The following is a 24378-nucleotide window of genomic DNA, read 5'->3' as shown; positions in this document are numbered from 1 at the left end:
GAACTTTATCCAAGGTAGAGAGCTCTTGTAACACCTTTGAGACTAACTGAAAGAAAGAGCTTGGCAGCATGAGCTTTCCCAGACTTCAGGCTACTTCCTCAGGTGTTTTTATTGCAGTGGTTCCATTCCTTTTTCTCAGGTAGATCCCAGAGGGTGCTGCTCAGGGACAGTTGCTCCAGTAAAAGGGAGCTCACCTGTGGGGTTCCACAGGGTGCTATTCTGTCCCCGATGTTATTTAACATCTATATGAAGCCGCTGGGCGAGATCATTCAGAGTTATGGAGCTGGGTGTTATCAGTACGCTGATGACACCCAAATCTATTTCTCCATGTCTCGTTCATTGGCCTTGAATTCTGATGGCGTCTCCTTTCAATGAATGTCTCCGGGCAGTAATGGGCTGGATGAAGAAAAACAGATTGAGGCTGAATCCAGACAAAATGGAAGTGCTCACGGTAGTGGCCCCGAAACCAAGACTTGGGTTGCAACCTCCGGTCCTGGACGGGGTCACACTCTTCGTCAAGGACTGCGTTTGCAGTCTGGGGGTGCTCCTTGACTCGTCTCTCCTGGTGTCGAACCAGGTAAATGCGACAGTCAGGAGCGCCTGTTATCAGCTTCGGCTGGTACTCCAGCTGTGCCCTTTTCTGGAAGTAAAGGATCTTGAGACTTGTGCATGCGCTGGTAACCTCACGTCTAGACTTCTGTAATGTGCTCTACATGGGGCTACCCTTGTGCTTGGTCCGGAAACTGCAACTAGTACAGAATATGGCAGCCAGAGTAATTTCTGGAACATCCAGGAGGGACCATATTACCCCGGTTCTAAAGTCCCTCCACTGGCTGCCTATTAGCTTCTGGACGCAGTACAAGGTGTTGGTCATCACCTTTAAAGCCCTAAATGGCTTGGGTCCAAGCTATCTCCGGGACCGCCTTCTCGCCTACAATCCTCCCCGCGAGGAGAGGCCTACTTCAGCCACAAACATCTAGGCTTTCGACTGCCTCCCAGAGGGCATTTTCCATCATCGCCCCCAGACTGTGGAATGGCCTCCGGATGAGATCCGTCTGCTTACATCCTTAGACAGCTTTAAAAAGGCTGTTAAGACGGATCTCTTCCGGCAGGCCTTCCCAGAATAGAGAACCCAGCCTTAGAAAAAAGTCTGGGAAAGATACTGCTGCTTCCACTGGTTGCTTGTTGTTATGATGTTGTTGACCTTCTGGCCAGTTTTTAACTTGTATGTTTGTTTGTTTGTTGTTGTTTTTTGTTCTGTTTTTTTAAATATTGCATTGGATTTAATACTTTTTTAAGGAGGGGAGGGTACCAGGGATTTTATGTGTTTTGTATTTTTAACTTGGTTAGCCGCCCCGATTGTTCTCAGAGGGGCGGGATACAAATAAAATTTATTATTATTTATTATTATTATTTTATCCAAGGTGCAGACCATCGGCAGGCACAAAGCTTCTCAAGTCTTCCCTTGTTGCAGAAGATACTTTACTACAATCCAGTGGTGCTTGGGACATGAGTGGCAGCCTATTCAAGTTAACTTACGATACTTTCATTCTGCAGCCTGTGAGTGGGCTGAAAATCAAAGTGAAGTTTTCCTGCTGTGATAGAGCTCTCAGATAAAAATGTATGTGGATGCGAATTTTGTAAATTGGATGTTGCTCATCTTGGCTGAGGGAGGAACCTGTTGAGTTTCTAGTGATAGTGATATATTTTGTTTTTAGCTGTTCATGATTTTCAACAGCTCTGCAGTTTCATTAAAATACTGTATTAGTCTGATGATCTCTGTAATACGAAAATAACATAATATGCAAACAGGCATTATATAAATAATAGTTCTTTCATCATGCTCTCTTGTGACATCTTGGTATTGCCCTCCTGGCGGATGGCATTTCTCTGTCCCCATTTGGGGCCTCTGAAAATAATAATGGGTGTGTAAGAATTCAAGATCTGGAGAGGTGTGGCAAAATAAAACAACATTAATACACATGCTTTTGCTTTAGGTTCAGACCCACCTTGTTCTAAGCATATTTTTAATTTCCTCTTGTTTTCCTAACGCTGGGTATTTGCGTGCTTAGGATGTGCGTATTCTGACAATGAACAGTAAGCAGCTCTGGAAAGGTACTAGAATACTGAGTCAGTCAGATATGGAATAAATGTGGAGCTGATCATGTTCTCATGATGTTACCCAAAATTTCCTTCAGGTTATAATGGTATCCACACAAAGTATTTTTGAGGTGAGGCTTGAGCTCAGATTTCTATGGCCTAATTTGAGTATTCTGACTATGAATGATGGCAGCTCTTTAAAGTCAAGAAATCTCAGCTTTCTAGTTGACAGAAGATGGCTAAGATACACTGTTGTGCATGTAATTTCAAACCATGAAAGTTAGAAGCACAGCAGGGTGGATTGTCAATGAAGAGGACCACGACAGGATGGCCAGTCGCCTCATATTCTGCATGTATTTGCCTTTGCTTTGTCTGTCTCATTTTGCTTCCAGAGCTGATGCTGCAGACAAGTAATACTATCCACTGAGCAATATTATTGGCTCTTTTTCTGTACTGAGGGAAGAGCTCATAGTTCTCAAGATGTTAATGATCCAAATAGCCTGTGGTCCCCCTCTACATGGACCATCCTAGAGATAATGTTAAATGCAGTTATCTGGCCCACGGAGAACTAAATGGAATCTCAGTCCTCTTGATCTGCTTAAAAGTTATACTTGATCTATTTTTACAAATGTAGGTGAATTTAAAAGAAACATTTTTCCTTAACGGCACTTTCAGGGCTAGCACCATGGAGATGTGGTTGTTTAAAAGATTTTTAACCTGCCTTTCAGGATGCTCAGCTCTCGGAAAGGAGCTTACAGAAATCATGAACATGCAATTGCACGTTGAAAATAAAATAAAATAGCAGCTAAAATTTCCTCCCCGGGCTCCGGAAGAATCCACTTCAACTATAGTGGGGCCTTGGTATCTGCTGGGGTTTAGTTCCAGAACCCCCTGTGGATACCAAAACTGGTGGATGCTCAAAGCCTGTTAAATACACTGGCATAGGAAAATGGTGCCCCTTATCTAAAACTGCAAAATGAAGGTTTGCTTTTTGGAATATATATGCTTGTTGAATATTTTCATGATGTGGATGGTTGAATCCATGGGTCAAGAATCCATGGATACGGAAGGCTGACTGTATAGCCTAATTCTGTTGCATAAGAAAGAGCAGCAGGTAGAGGGCTACAGGAAAGGAGTGTCAAGGCATTGTTGAGAGGGTGGGGAAATGAGATCAGGAGCAGATCTAAAGCAGTGGAGATGGTGACATGGTAATCCAGGTCCAAAGAAGGAAGTCAGGATATTGCCTTGAATCAGAAGAGGGAGCAAAGACCAGCACTGGACATGAGCCCAGGGCCAGGTGAGCAGGGCAAAGTCTGGACAGAATAGTAGAGACAGCAGTTGAAGAAACTTGAAGAGGCCTTTTGAAACCAATGCAAGGAGAGATTCCATACTCCTCAGATGTTTGGGGGCTTCCTCTTGCAGACTGCTTGGACCACTGGCTTCTGAGCCATGAACGTTCCTGTTCATTCTTGAAGCTGACTTTTTGAGCCTGTCCCCTCTTTGCCAACAAGATAGTTTCTTCCCTTCCCTTCTGCAATACAGGAAGGCCTGTATGATCTGGGAGGAAGCCCGGGTGCCCTGACCTCACCCGCTGCTGCGTAGGAACATAGATCTGTCAGCCATGCGTGCCAGCAATGCTCCCTTGCCAGCTGGTGCCCTTCTAGTCTAGATTTGTAGCGGTGTAACTGGCTGGAAGACAACCATCCTGTTTTCAGCCACTGGCTAGAGATGACAGCTGGTTGTCAAGCTATTTTTGAAAACCCGATTGCTTCATTCTCGTTTCTGTCCTGCCAGGTCCGGCTCTTGAGAAACCTCAGTTTAGAAAAGCCTGTTTCACTATTAATCCAGCATTGCTTTTTTGTGGGCAAATCATAGAATCGAACTCCCCCATAAATCTTTCACCAGTCTTACAAAACATGCCATTTTCCCCTTGCCACCTCCATCTCCTCATGACTGTTTTTACCCTGATGATTAAGATTTCTCACTAATGGAAATGGCTGTTATTCTCCTCCATTAACTGACACAGATAAAAGGCGCTGTTCTTTTTTCTTTCCAAATTGGCCGTCCATTTTTGTGTTTTATTTTTTTGGTATTACATTGAAATACATAAATACTGTTTGTCGTAAAAGGGATGGCGATTCTAAGCTGGGTTGATCTTCTGCAATTTGTAGTTATGGCTACACATCTACATTCCTTCCCCCTCCCCCATTTCCTTTCCAGATCCTTTGTTAGCCTTATATAATATATATTTTCAAGGTAGGGAGTAGAAATATCACGTGTGTGGAAAATTCTAGTTGATTGCCTGCCAAATATAAGAATCTTCTGCGCATGTGTGCCAATATTATGATTAGGGAAAGGGGGGCTAAGGGGGAACAAGAATGCGTGGAAGAAGTAGGAAGAAAAAAAGATTGATAGATGGATTAGAAATTGACAAGAGTTGTGGGGGAGGGGGTGTCTGATAAGCCTATCCTGATGTATTTCCCCCCCTGGTATTTGTCAATTCTACCCCATCAGAAGCGGAAGGAAGGCGGCGTTGTATGAGGGAAATGCAACAAGGTGAATCAGCTTGGAGGATTCAGAGATAAATGTATTGTCAGAAGGAGCTAGGATTGTACAGATGCAAAATGTCGCAAGTGGGGAGAGGGAGGGGGGTTCGGAAAGGGGGGGCTATCGAATCGTGGTTATTGCACCAGTCTCCATTAATCTTGACGCCATTTGTTTAGCTGGATTTATGTGGGGGGAGCTTTTGGAAGGGATTGATGCGTGAGTTTTGTTTGCAAGATGACTGTTTTTAAAAACCCTGCCAAAGGGCTTGGTTGAGTCAGTACGGGAAAAAGTGTTGCAGCGTACATCCCATGCCAGTGCCTCCCAGTTTGAGAGTCCTCCTGTAGCAGACTGTCCTTGTTGGTTAGTTAAACCTAAATTTGCATTTGCACCTATTTTTACTCTTGGAGGTTAAAATTAGAAAGTCTGCTAGGGAAGATTTTTTTTTTTGGACCTCATTTTGAATAGGGATTTGACCAACTGCTGGATTGTCTTTGAAAAAACCTGGCAATCTTATCTGCATTGTATGAATTGGCTGATCTCAAGATACTTGAGAAAGAAGGGGAGATGGATGGGTGGCTGCATGGGTGAGCGGGTGGGGGGCAGATGTGAAATAAGAAGGTGGGGTTGGGCTGCTAAAGCCAATGTCTGTATGTGAATCTCTCCCCACAGGCCTGGTGTAGCTGTTGGAGCAATTCCCACGACTGTTTTGAGATTGGCACTGTTTGAAAAGGAGGCCTGTTTGGTGTGAGCGAGGAAGCTCTGGCTGGCCAACAATGTGGAGATAAAATTCGGATGCTGGGTGGGTGGGGAGAAGGGTTGGATTTGCACACTCTGCCAGAGCCAAACGTAGTAGGCTTTCTGTTTACCCACAAAGGGTGGATGCCGCGCTATTCCCAGGCCCGCTGGCTTTCTCTGTAGTCAGTATGTTTAATCTTTGACCTGGAGGAACCCCCCTGCGGGAGCACAAGAGGGCAGTTTAGCTTCCTGCCGCCCCGTTTAGCCTGCGACCTCTTGGCAGAGCTGCTGGCGCAGTCGGCCAATTAGTGCCAGCTGTGATTTATACAGTAGCTTGTGTCCTGTGGCTTGGGGTGTGTGTGTGTGCGTGGAGGGAAGTCAGCAGAGAGGGGCCAAGATGTAAGAGCATGACAACACATTGCCTTGTAGGTTGTCCAACAGACCTTGGGTGGTGGTGACTCCTAGCTCCTTGGAGCTGAACACTCAGTACTGGAGACAAATGTCTTTCTCTCTCCTGGCCCTACTGAGGACAATGTTATCCTGTCTAGGTTATAACGCATTAGTCTCACTGAGGCAGAGAATAGTGGGAAATGTTGCAGGCTATCATGGAAAGCCAAATCTAATGTATGTGTCAAATTATGGGAAACATTACTTTGAGGTAGCAGTTGAGAAGGGAAGAGAACGAGTCATTTTTGAGAGGTGGTTGTGAGTGGGCCCTTGGTGAGGAATGGATTCTTGATTTGACAGCATACTAAAGAACTGGGCTGGATCAGACTAAACAGAATGAATCAGATGAATGGTCTACCTAGTCCAGCCTTCTGTTCCCACAGTTGCCAACTGGTTGTCCATGGGAAGTCCATCAGCAGGACATTTTTGTAGTAGCACCCACCCATTTATGCTTCCCAGCAATTTCCCACTGTTCTTCTTTAGTGATTCACCCCAGGTTCTAGTATTACGAAGTGAGCAAAAGATGTCCTGTTATCCATTTGATCCACAACACCCATAATTGCATATGTATCTCATGTGTCTCCCCTTAATTAACTTTTTGATAAGACAAACAGGCAAATAATGGAATTGATCCAGTCCCTTGATCATTTTGGTGTCTCTTTTCTGGACCCTTTTCAGCTCTCCAATGCCTTTTTTCCCTCGGGTGTGTTGATTAGAACTCTATGCAATATTCTGTGTGTGGTTGCGCCACTGATTTGTATGATAATTGGCAAGGTTTTTTTTAAAATTTGTTTTCCAGTTACTAGGTCCACATTTTTATCAAGCTTTTCCTTTTCTTGGTCAGCTGCTGTCAGCTTAGATCCCATCAGGGTTGCATCCAAGGTGCTTTCCTGATGTTGTAGCCTTAGCCAGCATAAGCAATGGCCAGGAATGCTGGGAGTTGCAATCTGACAGCATTCTAGAGAGCTGCATGATTTCCACCCCAGATATACATGAAGTTGGAATTTTTCATCTCAGTATGCCGAATCTCATTTGCCATTTTAATACCCATTTCCCAGTTTGGAATTTCTTCTGAAACTCATCTGAGTCTGGTTTTTATATACGACCCATTCTAACTGTTTTGGTATCGTCAGCAAACTTGGCCATCTCCCTACTTAACACTAAAACAAGGTAGTTTATGAACAAGTTTTAAAAACAAGGCCACCATTTTGCTGCCTGAAACAAAGCAGCAAATGGCCCCTATTGCCAGGTTTAAGTTCTAGTTAGGACATTCATTTATATGCTCGTTTATAGGTCCTAAGCCCTATACTGCTCTGGTCTAGGTTACCTGAGGGACTGCATCTCCCTATATGATCCTGTTGATATCTTGAAACCCGGGAAGGCCCTTTTCTCTCTCCCACGTCCCTCACAGGTATGTCTGGTGGGAACATGGGAGACAGGGCTTTCTCTGTGGCTGCTCCCAGGTTCTGGAACTCCCTTCCCAGAGAGGCCTCCTCCTCATTATCTTTCTGCAAACGGATAAATCCTTTTTATTTTGGCAGCCCTCTGAGAATTGGGCTGATTTGGTTGGCTGGTTTTTAGACTGGAGGTTTTTAACAGAGGCTGGATGGCCCTCTGTCACAGGGAGTGCTTTAATTGTGTATTCCTGGCGGGCAGAATGGGGTTGGACTGTATGGCCCTTTCAGATCTCTTCCAACTTTAGGATTCTAACTGGTCTTGTATAAAGTGCAGTACTTTTTTTAAGGTTTATAAGTGGTTTTAATGTTATCATTTAATTGCTTTTTGACTTTTGTTTACTGTGAATTTTTAACCATGTTGATTTTTAACTTTTGTAAGTCACATCAAGTCCCAAACTGGGGAAAAGGTGGGATATTATTAAACCACTGCACTCACAAGGTAGATTGTATCATCATTGTCATCATCTAGATGTATAACACAGTTTAAAATCAAAATTGCAAATAATGATATGAAGCAATACAAAGTTTTTAAAGGACATTATTATTATTATTATTATTAACCTTTATTTATAAAGCGCTGTAAATTTACACATATAGCAGTTAAAAATAGATAAAACAGCAGCAAAATAAAAATACTAAACCACTGTGAACAAACTCTGTTTTAGACTTGAAACAAACACAAATCCAGGAAACAGCAGCACAGAAGATATGAATAGGGATCTTGTGCCACCTTCGAGACTGACAGAAAAAGAAGTCTGAAGTACAGTATAAGCTTTCGTAGATGTGAGTTAACTTCAACAGATGCAAGTAGGCATAGACCCAGTCTACAAAAGCTTATGCTACAAACTTCTCTCCATTTTAAAGGTGTTACAAGATTCTTTTTCATGCTGACCCAGACTAACACAGCTATATCTTTGAATACAGAAGATACGAGTTTCTAGTACCTATTTAAGCTGCAACCTTATTCCTGCTTAGCTAAGAGTGAGCCGCGGTGGATTCAGTGGGACATACTTTTCAGTAGATATGTCCATGTTTGGACTGTTAAATATTTTACAGGGTGGAGGCCATATCCACCACACTGGGCAGGAAGTTTCATAATCTGAGGGCCACTACAGAGAAGGCCCTGTCAAGTGAATTAGATTATCATCCAGGTAGACCTTGAGGAGGGCCTCTGAGGAAGAGCTTAAAGCCTGCAAGATTCATAGGGGTGGAGATGATTCTTCAAGTAACTCCAAGATTCAAATTGATTTTGATTTGAAAGATCAAAATCAGCCTTGAAATTCAGGGGAGGACACAGAGCTGTTTGATGCAGCACATGGAATAGATAAGAGTGCTGGAAGTACTACTTCTGATTCCAGATGGATCATCATGTTTCTCCTTTCCCATGTAATATTTCCTGCATGTTGTGGAGTAGTACACAGGCCTTCTACTAATTTACTACATACATAGTTTTTTTTTAATGGTTGAGCACTGAAAAAATAAGATCATCAACTTGGAGTGAGAAGCACCTGCCTTTTGTTCAGTTTGGTCAGCCATCTGAATTGACTATAATGTTGTAGGAGCCCTGGTGGCGCAGTGGTTCAATGCCTGTCCTGCAGCCACTCACTCAAAAACACAAGGTTGCGAGTTCAAGACCAGCAAAAGGGCTCAAGCTTGATTCAGGCTTGCATCCTTCCGAGGAGGTCTCTAAAATGAGTATCCAGATTGTTGGGGGCAAATTAGCTTACAGTTGTAAACCGCTTAGACATTGCTTAGGCAGTATGAAGCAGTATATAAATGAAGCTTGTTTGTGTTTGTTTCAGTGCGGATGGTATTTTGAAGAGAACATTTGCTTTGCTATTCAAAAAGGGAGAGTGAAATATTGGATGGCAAACAATTTTAGCCCCATGCATAACTAAAAAGAGAGCTCTGCATCTCCTGCATGTTGTGGCTAACATTATTTTAAGAAACTATCTAATTATGAATGAATCAAAGAATAAATAAATGAATAAATGAATACCTACTTTATAAATTATTTAGTCAGTCACTGAAATTATTAGCTGGCAATCTCAGTCACACAAAGAACACTTTGGTTTTTCAACTGTTTACCTAAAAGAGGGAATTTCCAGTTATAGAAGTTAAGTTTCCATTTGAAGTAAACTAGTGTGATGTAATGGTTTGAGCGTTGGAGTAGGACACTGGAAGATCAGGGTTCAAATCCTTGCTCAGCTATGTAAATCCTCCCAGGGACAAGGGCAAATCACACTCTCTCAGACTCAGAGGATGGCAATGGCAAACTCCCTCTGAAGAAACTTGCCAAGAAAATCCCATGATAGGTTCCCCTTGGGTTACAATAAGTTGGATATGACTTAAAGGCACACAACAACAACAAAGCCTAGCGTATGACTGTGCAAAACTGTGTGAATGGCAAAGTTTTTACAGACTGACTGGTTGTTTAAAGATGCAGTACATGAAATTGGGATGTTAGCGTGTTTTAGAACAGGCCTGTGGAGGAATATAGTACCACAGTTAATGAAGTAGATGTATTCCTGGACATTACACGTTTAACAGAAAAGTTGGTGCCAGATGTAGAAATAACATGGAAATAAATTGATAATTTCCTACACCACAAAACTAGAGAGCATTTCCACATGTTTCACCAAAGTTTTTAGTCAGAACTACCATTATACACAAATGAAATGAAGCAACCAGGTCAGGTAAGCCTTGCATAAGTTAAACAGAAACATTTTGAATCTTCTAGAGACCACTTGAAGGCTTCTTTCAAAATGCATCCAGGGATATATATATATATATATTCCCTCCAAAAGAACAAAGATTTCCATTTTGGTGGCCATAAGTCTAGATCTATGCTTTCGTGAAGCAAACTAATTTTATTTCCCCCATTATCTCTATATTGCTTTTCATACATGATCAGTAAGGGATTTCAGAGACAGCTGATATTTACTTTGCCTTTTATAGGCAGGCAACACACAGGTAGAGTAAGATGGCTCAAATTTTACTGCACTGTTTACTGCAGACACAGTGCTGCAACCCAGCAACTGAAAATCTGTATTTCTCCAGGACTCCTTTGTTGTTGCTAACTGTCCTAAGGTTAGCCATCTAGTATGTGATCTTTCTCTCTTTCTACTGGCCTCCACATTTCCTAGCATTATTGTCTTTTTTAGTGAGACATTTCTTCTCATGATGTGGCCGACATACAACAGCCTCAATTCAGTCATCTTGGCTTCCAGAGAGAGTTCAGGCTTGATCAGTTCTAGGACCCTGTCTTTTTGGCCACCCATGGTATCCTCAGCACCCTTCTCTAGTACCACATCTCAGTTTATATTCTTCTTAACCTCTTTTTTTACTGTCTATCTCTCACATTCATACATGGTGATGGGAAATATGAAGGTTTGGCCAGTCTTAACTTTGACATGTCTTTGTCTTAGATCTTGTCTAGTTCTTTCATAACTGCCATTCTCAACCCTAGTGTTCTTCTGATTTCTTAACTGAAGTCCTCGTTCTGATCTTTATTACCTTCCAAATGCTGTTTAAAACAAAAACAAAAACCTTTCAGCTAGACTGAGGACAAGGAGGAAAAGAGGAGAGGCTGAGTAGGTAGAAAAGGACTTTGTACAAAGAACCATCTTTCTCAAAGGCTTTGTTAATTGACTGTATGCAATTTCAACCCATAATTTTGCTGTACCCAAGAAGTTTATGAGCAAGCATGTGCCCTGTTTTTCTATACCACTGTGCAAGTTCATTCTTCCTCCTCTGTGAACATCAGCTTGATTTGAATCGTTCCTTTTTCCGTGGTAAAATTCCCACTTGTGAATCACCATACGCTGAGTTCTCTCTCTTGCACCAGGACCTACTCTTATTCACTTAAGCTGTTGGTTCATCCATATCTCATGCCCAGTCACACTGCCTTTGAGATTTCTTGTCTGGCACTTTGTATCCTTGTAGCGTTAGGCTGCTTTGAAGTTCCTACAAAGATAAGCACTGCTTCTCGTGGATATTGAAAAGGCAAAAGCCATTCCCTGTGAAGCAGCAAATGCTAAAGTCTCAAAGCAGCTTGGAAAAGTTTCCTTTTTTGATGATAGCTTCCAATTGGCTAGGCCCCAGGGACTGTAGTCTGCTACAGTAGCTTTTTAGTTGTGATCCCTGCTGAAATGCTTCACTAGATCTCATTGCAGCAAGTGCCAAATAGATGCACAAAAAACAAGCATGTCCCAGGGCTCAAAGTGATAAGCAGTTTGTGCTTCTCTCACCCTGCTTTTCCCCCAGTGAGGTAATACTGCTGGGCTGCTAAGATCCATGCAAGCTGTATCCTGGGTCTACAGGGATCTGTGACTTGAGAAAAAGGACAATTGAATCAGAAGTTCTGGGATGCATTATGTATACTCAGTGGACTTGGAGTAGTGTCCGTGGAGGGTTTTCTGACAGTCGTGAATCTGGCTGTGGCTTCAGCCAGGGACATAGCCAGGATTTTAGGAAGGGGGGGGGGCAAAAAAAGAGCCCCCCTTTTAATGGGGGGTGGGGGCGGGGGGGCAGCAGCACACACCATTCTTTTTTCTAATGGAGGGGGGGGTCCAGACCCCAAGACCCCCCCCCCCCGGCTACGTCCCTGCTTCAGCACTGTTTTCTTTGAGACTTTTTGCTGGAATCACCACGCAGAACTGAGGTAGAGAGCCTTTTTGCACAGAGTGGTCACACAAAAAGCATGGGTTTTCCAACACAAGGGAGTTTATCAAACGGGAGGAATTTCTCTTAAATTCAAATGAAAAGAAAGTGGGGCCAGAATGTATTCACTTAAAGTCACTAGTTTAGTGCAATTATGTGAATGTGCATTGCATTTGAACTGGCTTCCTATTGCCTGAATATAGCATGCCATTGCCCAAACTTGCGTGTGGCAGTCTATCACGCAATAACGTTAAACCCCATGATTGCGTTCAGATTGCCATCGGATTATACTTCCCCTTGTCTGATAAACTCCTAAGCCAGTTCTCTGTTTTAACTTTTGGAACAGTATAAGTGGCAGCTGGGTAGTGTGATGGGACTTGTTGAAATAATTGCTTAGGTGCTGGGGGGGGGCAGGAGCAGTATTAGTTCCAGAACACCCTGGGAATGCTCATTGTTCCACAGGATTTTTCAGTGTGCAAAATATACTAGACTGCATATATATATATATATATATATGAATCAACTGAACTTATAAGGTAGCAATGCTTCAAGATGTTTATTAAGCCTTGATGTTATTGTTGTATATTGAATACACACACACACACACACACCTTGGATCCCATTTTGGAAAAAGGTGGGCTATAAGTGAAATAAATAAAAATATATAAATCAGTGTTCCACCTTTCCCCTAATAATGAAAGTCAAGGCACTAACCACATATTTTGAAAACAATGAAGATTAAAAATTATACAAAAGCTCCAATAAAAGTGTAAATATAAATGTTATTTTAAAAACAATTAAATAATCTCTTAAGTTAAAAGCATTCAAATTCATTAAAAGCCCATGCATGTGCTATAAAAGCTGCACCCTACAGCATTGAAAGCCCATCCCTGTCTGTCTGGCAGCATTAAAATGTTTTTACTTTTATCCTTGCTGCTGTGTTCAGCTTAGAATAATAGAATCTTACAGCTGAAAGGGACCACAAGGACCATCTACTACAGTCTCCTGCCATGCAGGAATACACAACTAAAGCACTCCTGAAAGATGTCTATCCAAACCCTGTTTAAAGACCTCCAAAGAAGGAGACCCCACAACCCTCTGAGGCTGTCTGTTCCACTGCACAGATCTTTTAGTCAAGAAGCTCTTTTTAACATTTAGTTGGAATCTCTTTTCTTGTAACTTGAATCTGTTGGTCCATGTTCTTGTCTCTGGAGCAACAAAATAAAACAAAAAACAAACCCCATCTTCTACTCTTGCTCCATCTTCTACATGATCTCCCTTCAGATATGTAAAGATGGAAATCTTGTCCCCTTTCAGTCTTCTCTTTTCCAGGCTAAACATACTCAGCTCCCTAAGTCCTGAAGCCCTGTCATGTTTTTCCACTACTACTATCAGCTTCTTTTTTCATTGTTGTTGTTGTGTGCCTTCAGGTTGTTTCTGACTTATGGTGGCCCTAAGGTGAATCTATCACAGAGTGTTCTTGGCAATATATTTGTTTAGAGTGGGTTGCTTTCCTCTGAGGCTGTGAGGATGTGACTTGCCCAAGGTCCCCCAGTGGGTTTCCATGGCTAAGAAGGGAATTGAACCCTGCTCGCCAAAATTATAGTCCAAGGCTCAAACCACTACAAGAGGAGGAAAGAGGGACTAGGTGTACTCTGACATATTCTCCTACATGAGGCTATCCGAGTACTGAGATCTTTGAGAGAGACCTTTCTCATGATCCTGCCACCAACAGAGGTACTTTTGGTGGTCCACAAGTATTTTTTCAGGCTAAGTTGCCCCTTTCCTGTTGTCTTACTGACAGCAAGCAAAGATCTTTTTGATTCAAGCAGACTTTCAGCAGTTGACTAGCTGCTTGGACAGGAGCTTTTAATGGAAGGGTGACACACTTTCTAAAAATTGGTTTTAAGATGTGTTTTGCTATTATAATTTCTTGTGTTCTTTGTTGTGCTTTTATTCTCTGCCAGCAGGGAAGAAGACATCCAGGAAAAGGTTAACCTCAAGCCTCTAAGTCCCAGTTTGGGGAAAAGACAGAATATAAATCAGACAGAACAAGTTAAGCCTTTGGGTTAGTAGTGCTGGCTGCCCTGTGTGTGGAAGTACCCTTAGTGAGGCTGAGGTGAGCCCAAAGTAGTCCGCCCTATGAATTGGGATTTGAAAGAGGGATGTGCATTTCTGCCTTAAACCCAGGAGCTTAGCCTATTATTATTATTTTGGTTTCACAGTCTACCAGGCCGAAAGATGACAGTTAAGGAGGGAGGAGCCTCTTTCTTCAGGCTAGCCCTGATGGAGCTGGGCCTGCCTGGTCACCTCCCTCGCAGGCAGAGGATGACAGTTATGGAGGGAGGAGTCTCTTCCTTCAGGCTAGCCCTGATGGAGCTGGGCCTGCCTGGTCAACTCTCTCATAGGCCGAAAGATGACAGTTAAGGAGGGAGGAGCCTCTTTCTTCAGGCTAGCCCTGCACTAAATAAGTGGGGTCTGGGTTGCAGTTTGGGCACTTGGTCTATAAAAGGTTCACCATCACTGATCTAGGAACTAGTGAGGTATTTTTATATAATGTACCACATTCCAAGAAATGTTGCTTATTATTACCATTACTATTACTATTATTATCTAACTCAGCACTTTTTAACCTGTGGTCTGTGGATCCCTGGAGGTCCACAGTGTCCTTTCAGGGGGTCCAGTGGACCCTGGGGGGCTCACTTGCCCTCCCTGTCTTTTTCTCCAACCGCCTACCCGCCTTCCCTGTCTCTTTCTCCAGCTAGGATGAACATTGAGGTTCTGGGTGCAGCAGAGGGAAGGAGCTCTGGAGGGTGGCCACAGCAAGCAGTGGGAAGCAGAGCCCCTTCCCTCCCTTCTCTGCTGGGTGCTGCCATCATTCTCCTAGAAGGGCTCACTTGCCCTCCCTTTTCTGCCTCTTTCTCCTGTGGCTGGTGAACACATAGACCTAAAGGCAACCCCAGCAGTCCCAAGTCAAGGTGTATAGTAAGTATAGTGGTATCCATGGATTCTTTATCCATGGATTTAACCATCCACAGCTTGAAAATATTCCAAAAATATATAAATTCCAAAAAGCAAACCTTGATTTTGCCATTTTATTTAAGGGAGACCATTTTACAACACCACTGAATTTAATGGGACTTGAACATCCACTTGTTTTGGTATACACAGGAGGTCCTGGAACTAAATCCCAGCAAATACCAATGGCCCACTGTACAGTATTTGATGCACTTTGGGGTTTAAAATCTTGAGTTCCCTCTTGGGAGTCCATGCAATAAAAGATATTTCAAGGACAGCCTTGGTAAAGAAAGGGCTAAGAACCGTTGATCTAAGTAACCACACTGGGGAAAAGAGTTCTGTTCATCTGCCTATCAGGGCTTAACTATGTAAAAGTTAGCTAAAAACAATTAAACAATATCTAGAATTAAAACCATGTAAAATTCATTAAAAGAAGATTTAAAAATCAGCAGAACAGCACACCTTTTTCTCATTCCTAACAGCCTGACAGAATAGTAAAGGAGAAGGAGAGAGCCACCCTAGCCTCTGTAGGGAGGGAGTTTCAGGGTATGGGAGCAGCCATGAAGAAGGCCATCTCCCTTGTTGCCATCAAATGTGCCTGGGTAGATAGTTGAACAGAGAGCTCTTGAAGATCTTACAACTCAAGCAGGCTCATATATGGAAATACAGTCCTTCAGATAGCTTGGATCCAAGCCGTATAGGTCATGACCAGTGCTTTGAACTGTATCTGGAAATGAGACTTTTCAGTCTCGTTCCAGTTTTCCAATCCAACTACCGTGAGGCTAATGCTTAATCTTACCCCTTGTGCTCCTTGCATCTCTCAGAGGCTGCTTGGGTATGGGGAGGGGTTGGCCAGCATAGGAATTAAATACCACAATGATGTATTTGTTCTCCAGGCCTGGAAGAGAGATTTGGATGTGATGTCTTGGTCCTTCCACTTTAGGGGACTTTTTTTGTGCCCGCTGAGCATTGACACTTAGTTGTGTGACGTTCCACATTAATCACAGCCAGGTTAACGGGTGAGCCTCCTCTGTCTCCTTCCCCTCCTGCCTTGTCTGGCAAGACAAGAGAAATCGCTCAAGGGGGCAGAGTGGCTCTGGAGCGTCTCATTACCACCGAGGCGGCTGTCCTGTGATATTAACGAGTTGGCAGCGTGTGTAGCCTCCGCATGCGCCAGTGGTAGATAGAGCCTTCCTCTGCGCACTGAGGAGAGCAGGAGGTTGAAAAGCTGTCGGAGAAAATGCAGAGGATTAATGGTTCCTCCTCTGTCTTAATATACTGAAGTAATTCCACTTGATGCTGGAGGAGTCGCTTCTGATTTACAATAAGTGTGAACGAGAGGGGAATTGGCCCGGGTGACTCCTATTAAGGGAGTTATGCTTCGTCGCTGCACCTGCTGCATTATGTAGCGTCTGCTGTGTCTATGGCAGTCAACCTCCGGCTACCCTTGGGGGATTTCTCAGACTGCCCCTCCACTTTGTTCCTTTAGCTTGTAGCAGATCGCAACCTTAAAAAGACTCTGTTGACCTGTTGAGACTGAACTGCCTGTATAGGAGAGATAATAGCGTCTTAGGAACATCTTGACACAATATCAAAAGCTCACCTGCCAAGGCTTCAAACCAGGAGTCAAGATCATAACAGTAGCAGAAGGGTAAATGATGTTGGGGGTTGGGATAGGGGCAGAGCAGCAGGTAAAAGGTCTCGTGTCTCCAACTCACATGTTTTGGGGGCATAGTGCCCTGAGCCATAGGAATGTTTGCTATCTCTGGTATAGAGTATTGTCAGTCAACCTTCACAATAGGACCAAAAATATAAGAACCATCCTGGGTCAGATCAAAGCTTTCCTAGTCCAGCACTGTTTTTTCCTCTTGGACAGCCAGCCACAAAAAGCCTGCAAGCAGGACCAGAGTGCAACTGCACCTTCTTTTCATTTTTCAAGCAACTGTTATGCAGAGGAAGGATATTAGTATACAGAGGGATGCTGCTATTTGAGATATGCTGGAAGAGAGTTTTATGGGCATCATGGTCATGAGAAGTACAGCTAAATGGAAATCAAGCCTGATTTCTTCCTAGAAGCCAAAATTACTAAACTGAGGCTATTGTACTCTGGATGCATCATGAGACAATGTGACTCATTTGAAAAACCAATGTTTGGTAAGGCAGTAGGAGAAGAGGAAGATCACACTACAGTGGATAGGCTTAATTAAGCCACAGCCTTAAGTTTGCAAGATCCTGGCAGTCCTATTAATAACAGGGAGTCTTGGAGGGCTCTGATTCACAGGGCTGTCACAATTCAAAACTGGAACTGTTGTTACTGGAAGTCATATATAACCTATATGCAATGGAATCTTGTAGCACCTTTGAGAATAGCTGAAAGAAAGAAATTGATAGCATGAACTTTCGTAGACTTAAGTTTCTTCCTCAGATGAATGTTTGGAGTGGAGAATCCAGAGACAGACCAAATATGCAACTGAGGAAGTAGGCTCATGTCTACAAAACCTCAACATCTTTGTTTCAGTTAGTCTCAAAGGTGCTACAAGATCCTTTGCATACTGATTTTTCAGACTAACATGGCTAGGTTTTTGAATTCTTCAACCATATATAACCTGGTAATTATTGATGGCCCTAATCTCCATGAATTTCTCTTCCTTTGTTGTTTTGTGCCTACTGATGTTTTTGACGTATCACAACCTTATCATGGGATTTTCTGAGGTTATGTAACTTGCCTAGGTCACCCAGTTGGTTTCCATAGCCGAGCAGAGAATTGAACCCTTGTCCCCAGAGTCGTAGTCCAATGCTCAAACCTCTACACCATGCTGTATCTTCTTTTGAAGCCATCCAAGTAGGCATCTGTGGGGACATCTTAATGGTGGTGAATTTTGCAGCTTCACTATAAGCAGTGTGAAGAAGTACTTCCTTATATTTATCTTGAATCTCACACCATTTGGCTTCAGTGGATGACCCTAGGTTGGCCAGTCAGAGAAAGGATGGAAAGCTTCTTGCTGTCTTTTTTCTCTCCTCACAAGAGTATTAAAAGGGAGAACATAATAGTTTAAGCTGCACTGATATGAACAAAATTGCTCAAAATTAAGTATTGCTATGGGGGGTTATTTGGGCAGGCGTATTTTATTTCTGTCTTCGTGGCATAGGCAGTAGGTACAGACTTCTCCAACCTAATTCCCACTGCCCCCAAGGTTTGCTTGTATTTAGTGAAGCTTACATGAGCACACAACCAAAATTACTCTATGGGTTGCATGAGTTTGTGACTCCAAACTGTTCTGTCTTGAGTTGCTCTCTGCCTGGCTTCACTAGCATTTCGTTAGTTTTAGGTTGCTCTGCTTAAGCACATGTTTATTTGCTTTTACTTCGAATGGTATGTTAGTGCTGGTGATTTACATTCTATTTTAATGGTAATTTAATAATTAAAATTTTGTCAAATTTTATTGGCAATTTATTAAAGGCATAAGCTGACTTGCAAGGGACACAGCCCCTAAAAGGTGGGTGTGAAATCCATTCAATAGAAATTATAATTCTATTAATCCTACATCCTTTGTAGCTGGTGCACCAAATATGAGCTTCCTGCTTCCTGTGCTCAAAGTCCCCCCTTCCTCCTGCTGCTCTTCATGGCTTCAAGTGGTCTTTGAAGTGAAATGAGCCAAGGTCTTTGTGGAAGTTCCTTCGAGGATTGTAATCTGTACCCTGTAACTGTCTGGGGAGTGTTTGAACAGATGGCTGCTGTTCTGACTGAGGGCGAGTAAGAAGTGTGTGGGTTTAAATAAAAGCACCAAGCCTGCCTAGGTAAAGCTGACCAGGGGGAACTCCACTGGTGTTCACAGCTTCTGATAGCATGGCCCTTTTCAGTGCCAGGGAATACAGTGTGAGGATTGGAAGGGACCAGGAGAGAGGATAAATGTTTCATTTTTCAGCGTGTGAGTGAGCCTGGAATGGCAGCTGTCCAGAAGTGGCAAAGCAGATGATGAATGATCTCTTTTCTCTTTCTCTCTTGTTTTTTGGGGTCTTTTTCCTCTGCACCCCTTTATTTCAGACGAAGAGGAGGAGGAGTTGCGCAACCTAGAGAGCCCCCTTGTCATCAAGAAGAAGAAACGAGGGCCCAAAAAGCAAAAGGAGAACAAGCCGGGGAAACCCAGGAAGCGCAAAAAATTAGTAAGTTGTGCAAGCACAGCCTTCTCCCTCTCCCCCCCCCCCCTCTCCCCGTGTATGCTTTGTTGCTTTTGGGGCATAAGTAGGCTATTGAAATTGAAGTGGTGCAATCAGGATAGTGGTTAAAATTGTCTTACAGGAATCTGTGGGAGGATGGTTTGCAATGAGGGGGTTTCTTTCCTATTCCCATTTGCATCCTGCACAGCACCCACCTCAGGAACAAATAGCACAGTTTAGCACTGCAAAACCCTCCTATACCCCATCACTGGGTATAAACTAAATCCTGGGTTTACTGGCTTTGCTCCTTTTTACTCGCTTTGCTATTCTTCCTGGAGAAGAGAGATCCCCTTCTTATTGAAGGCATATATGGTGGAATATAAAGGGGTCATGCCTTCAGTGAGATGGGAAAGAAATCAGAGGCACTGCCTCCTGTGTCCCCTCCCTTTGCTTTCAGGTGAAAGTAGATTGTTCGTGTGCGTCACCAGGTTTTTCTTGTACTGACCAGTCAAAGATATCCTGGGACTTCCCTGTCAGTGGCCTTACACCTCCCTAAGGGCTCCTGCTTTGTAGTAAAAAGCTTCCTGCCTGAGGTGTTCTGCTCAGTCAGCTCTACAAAGTTTACTCCTTTCATAGAAACCATAGACTGTTAACTTAGCAGCATTCCTTTCTTTCACCACAGTGAACGAGATGCCCTCGCTCTGCCACAGCGGTGGCTTCCCTTTGCCTGACAGGAAGGCTTGTCATTAATTAATGCTAATGATCTCACTTGGCGGTGTCCTCTTGCTCTCCATCTTTCTCTTGGCAGCTCAGCGAAGATGAGTTTGAGTCAGACCGAGAAGAATTTCGGGCTAAGTCAGAGAGTGGTGGCAGCGATTATGGAGGAGTGGGGAAGAAGAAGCGAAGGAAGCATCGGGAGAAGAAGGAGAAAAAGACGAAGCGGCGGAAAAAGTCGGAAGAAGATGGAGTGCAAAAGCCAAAGGTAGGAAGGCCCTTAGAACCTAGGGAGACAATGTCTCAATTTGGCCTAGAGTTGTAGCCTCCCACTCAGTCACTGGCAGACTGATGGGACTGAACTGAAAAGGGAAAAATTTTAATCAGAATTTAGAGAAGTTACTGTTTTGCACTACACCTCCTGGAATCCCCAGCCAGTATAGCTTGTTCCTCCCACATCTTCTGGCTGTACTCACTCCTCTCCTGCATTGGTGTAGCAAACAGAGATGACCAGACTGCTTCTCCAGACACCTCAGCTCCCCCATTTATATTTGGTTAAACCAACCCTATAAGGCAGAACTGCCACCCTCCTGTACACACTCAGTCAGCCTGATTTGGGCAGAACTGAGACCTCTACACGATGCCCTAAGATTCTAAGTACCGAGGGGCTAAGCCAGCATCTTCTGTTCTTGAGCATTAGGCAGAACACTTTAAATAGTAATATAAGTTAATTGCCCAGAACTAGAATTAGTAACAAGGATAACTTCCCATAGTAAACACATAACACAACCAGTTTAAAAAGATGGATTTATTTACAAGGATTGAGGAAAAGGGATCGCTGTAGGCAAAACCATGCCCTATGAAGAACGCCTTAGGGAACTTGGTATGTTTAGCCTGGAGAAGAGAAGGTTAAGAGGTGATATGATAGCCCTGTTTAAATATTTGAAGGGATGTCATATTGAGGAGGGAGCAAGCTTGTTTTCTGCTGCTCCAGAGACTAGAACGCAGAACAAGATGCAAACTGCAGGAAAAGAGATCCCACCTCAACATTAGGAGGAACTTCATGACAGTAAGAGCTGTTTGAGAGTGGAACAAACTCTCTCGGAGTGTAGTGGAGTCTCCTTCTTTGGAGATCTTCAAATAGAGGCTGGATGGCTATCTGTCGGGGATGCTTTGATTTAGATTTCCTGCATGACAGAATGGGGTTGGACTGGATGGCCCTTGTGGTATCCTCCAACTCTATGATTCTATGAAACAAGAATAGCTGTTTGAACAAAGAAAATTAGCAAAATTATATCTGTGGCATGGGACAGACCGCCAAGAAACAGCGGTCTGCCAGCGCCCAGTTTTACTCCCCAGGGACGGCACAGCCCCCAAACGGCGCGCCGCCACTGCAGATCAAAAAGAACCCCAAATTTCTGGGTTCTTTGTGCGACACCGCAGTGATGTCACTAGTGCACCATTGGCGCACTTGTGGCCTATACGATGCGCGGTGCCTACGTCACAATGGTGGCGCCTGTGTGATGCCGCCTCCACCACATAATAAGGTTGTGGGGCATGCGGTTGCTCCGCCCCTGGGCAGCCATACTACGTGTCCAGGCTGGCACAAAGCACTGGTCTGGGTCAGCCGTGTGCTACCTATATTTGCCAAATGACTTCATTAGACAGGATTCAGGTGCTTAGATACCCGAGCATATCCCAGAGAAATAGAAAGCTATAAGACAAAACTAAAAAGGTTCCAGCATGACATGAAGCAATAAACAGGGTGGTGGTGGTGGGTAGTGGTGGTGGTGGTAGTGGTATTCTTTTATCTCCATAATGAATAACAAACAAGATGGTTCCAGTTAACCAGTCAGAGGGCCTAATGTCCAGAACCTCCCAAGACCTGGTCTGTTCACTCTTTTTCATGTAATCCAATGGGTGGGGGGTGTTCCTCACATATGAGTCACATTGTGGCCTTGAGCAAACCAAAAAAAAAAAAGGCCTTGAAAATCCAAGTGATAATGAAGTCTGAAGCCTCAGGCTGATTTTAAATTAGAGTCTCCCAAAAACTCACTGAAGACTGATTTTCATGCCACATGGGTTTTTCTAATGACACAAATTGGGGACTCTGGTCTGTTTTTTAATTGTTTTTAAGTGAATTACTAAGTATATTGCATTCTTAATGCATAAAACCTTCCCAAAGCAAGTAATCATTTAAAAATAAAAACAGTAAACTCAACATACAAATACTGCGGGCCTGTGGGATTGGAGAGCTTGGGATTCTCGGTTTCAACTAGTTGTGTACTGAAAATGAAGTATTAGTCAAAAATTTTTTTATAAATATAATTGACTGCAGCCAGGCTGAGTAGTGCCCTCATGGCAACAGTGAAGGCTGTGATGACAAGGCCTGGGCACCAGGCACACATCTTGCTCAGCTGTGATGCTTCTGCTCTTTCCTTCCAAAGGTGGAAGTAGTGGCTTGTGTGCTCCCAGCTGGAAGCAGGAAGAATGTGTGCCGGGTACTCAAGGCTTATTGCCGCCACTTCATCCTCTCCTGTGCACATGAAAACCAGTCCTAGGATAGTGCTTGCTCCACCTTAGCATAACAATTTCATATCATGCTTAGGTTGCTGAGTGTCCCAAAAGGTGTACTCTGCACATTCCTTAAATCTGTGATGCAATCTTTTTTTTCTAGTTAAATCTGGAGTTTGACTTAGCCTACACACAACAGAATATATATGTTTTTCTTATTCAGGCTGTCACCTCAGAGGGCAGGTGTAGTTCTTGTACCTACAATATAGTATAATAAGTGTCACCACCCTGTGATCAGGATTGGAATCCTTGCTCAACTGTGGAAACCCTTGGGCAAATTACTCTCTCTCCTAGTTTTTTGTCGGTTTTTCGGGCTATATGGCCATGTTCTAGCAGAGTTTTTTCCTGACGTTTCGCCAGCATCTGTGGCTGGCATCTTCAGAGAATGTTTGCCTGGAAAGGATTTGGCTCTATATATTGTGTGACCTGGAAAGGCAGGAGTGATTTGCATGTATATTGTTTGTTGCTAATGGCAGGCCTCAGGGTGTGAGGATCTGCACAAGAGGATTAGTGTCTGCTTGATAGTGCTCATTGTCTGCTGGGAGAGTTCTCATTTGCATTTGTTGAGTCTTTATCTTGCTGTCTTTCAGGACTGGTAGCCAAACCTTGTTTACTTTAAGGGTTTCCTCTTTCCTGTTGAAATTGTTTAGGTGTTTGTGGATTTCAATGGCTTCCCTGTGCATCCTGACATGGTAGTGGTTGGCATGGTCCAGAATTCCAGTGTTTCCAAACAGTATTTTATGCCCAGGATGGTTTGTAATAAGTTCTGCTACTGCTGATTTTTCTAGCTGGCCCAGTCTGCAGTGTCTCTCGTGTTCCTTGATTCTTGTTTGCACACTGCGTTTGGTGGTCCCTATGTGGACTTGTCCGCAGCTGCATGATATGTGGTAAACTCCTGCGGCTGTGAGAGGGTCTCTTTGGTCCTTGGCTGAGTGCAGCATTTGCTGGATTTTCTTCGTTGGTTTGTAAACCAGCCACAGATGCTGGCGAAATGTCAGGAAGAAACTCTGCTAGAACATGGCCACATAGCCCAAAAAACCCACAAAAAACTATGGATGCTGGCCATGAAAGCCTTCGACTACTCTCTTTCAGCTTCAGAGGAAGGTAGTGGCAGACTTCTGATAAACTTGGCCAAGAAAACCCTAGGACAGGGTCTCCAGAAGACGGAATCATCCGAAGGCACGTAATAACAACAAATCAGGTGTGACACAGAAAACACCACAGGAGTTTATCACACTGTGTGATAAACTCCACAGAATCCCAGTAGATTTTCTCCCCCCTCATTCCTTGGGACTATCCCAGCATCCTTAAATTGATAGAGTGTGAAGGGATTAATGCTTCAATAGCCACAGAGTAGTAGAGGCATACAACATGGAGCTGAATTTGTCAGGGCATGCTTGACCTCCTCTCACAGCACACTAGTGTACTAATGTTAAGGCCCACTTGTGTGTCCCAGGTGTGTTTCCAGACTGGCACTTCTCTTGTCCCTGCATTCCTCAATAGCAGTAGCATAGAATGAAAGTTGTTGCCTCAAAAGCTCAAACAACCAGAACGTTTTATATTCCTTTAAAGGTGGAGCAGAAATCCTCTGCTCAGCTGCTCATGACTTGGGGACTGGAAGATGTAGATCATGTCTTCACTGAAGAGGACTATCACACCCTGACAAATTACAAAGCTTTCAGCCAGTTTATGAGGTAATTGCTATGATGATGATTTGGGGCAGGGGGGGAGTGGATTTCAAACTACACCTGTTTTGTTTGTTCGTTTGTTTCTTTGAAGACTTGATGGTGTTTGAAGCTCTGGAGTGGATGTTGTGGACAGCACTAAATATTGATATAGATATTTTATCTGTGTGTTTATTTAGAATAGCTTTAGACATGGAAAAAAGCCTGCTCTAAGCAACAAACAGCAATGTTTTAAAAATGCAATCATTGTCAGGCAGATGGACTATATACTGTGTACCCTT

At 43.4% G+C, this 24378-nt stretch overlaps 1 protein-coding gene across 1 annotated transcript in view; it reads left to right on the top strand.

Moving 5' to 3' along the window:
• Positions 1–24378, top strand: part of CHD3 (chromodomain helicase DNA binding protein 3) — a 76219-nt gene that overhangs the window by 7849 nt on the left and 43992 nt on the right. The window contains exons 2-4 of the mRNA XM_042472267.1: positions 19012–19130; positions 19933–20106; positions 23985–24106. Coding sequence (XP_042328201.1) covers positions 19012–19130; positions 19933–20106; positions 23985–24106 — 415 coding nt within the window. The remainder of the gene's footprint in view (positions 1–19011; positions 19131–19932; positions 20107–23984; positions 24107–24378) is intronic.

Source organism: Sceloporus undulatus, chromosome 6 (assembly GCF_019175285.1).
Source record: "Sceloporus undulatus isolate JIND9_A2432 ecotype Alabama chromosome 6, SceUnd_v1.1, whole genome shotgun sequence".
Classification (NCBI taxonomy): domain Eukaryota; kingdom Metazoa; phylum Chordata; class Lepidosauria; order Squamata; family Phrynosomatidae; genus Sceloporus; species Sceloporus undulatus.
The sequence above is the reverse complement of the archived record's forward strand: the minus strand, read 5'-3'. Positions and strand labels throughout refer to the sequence as shown.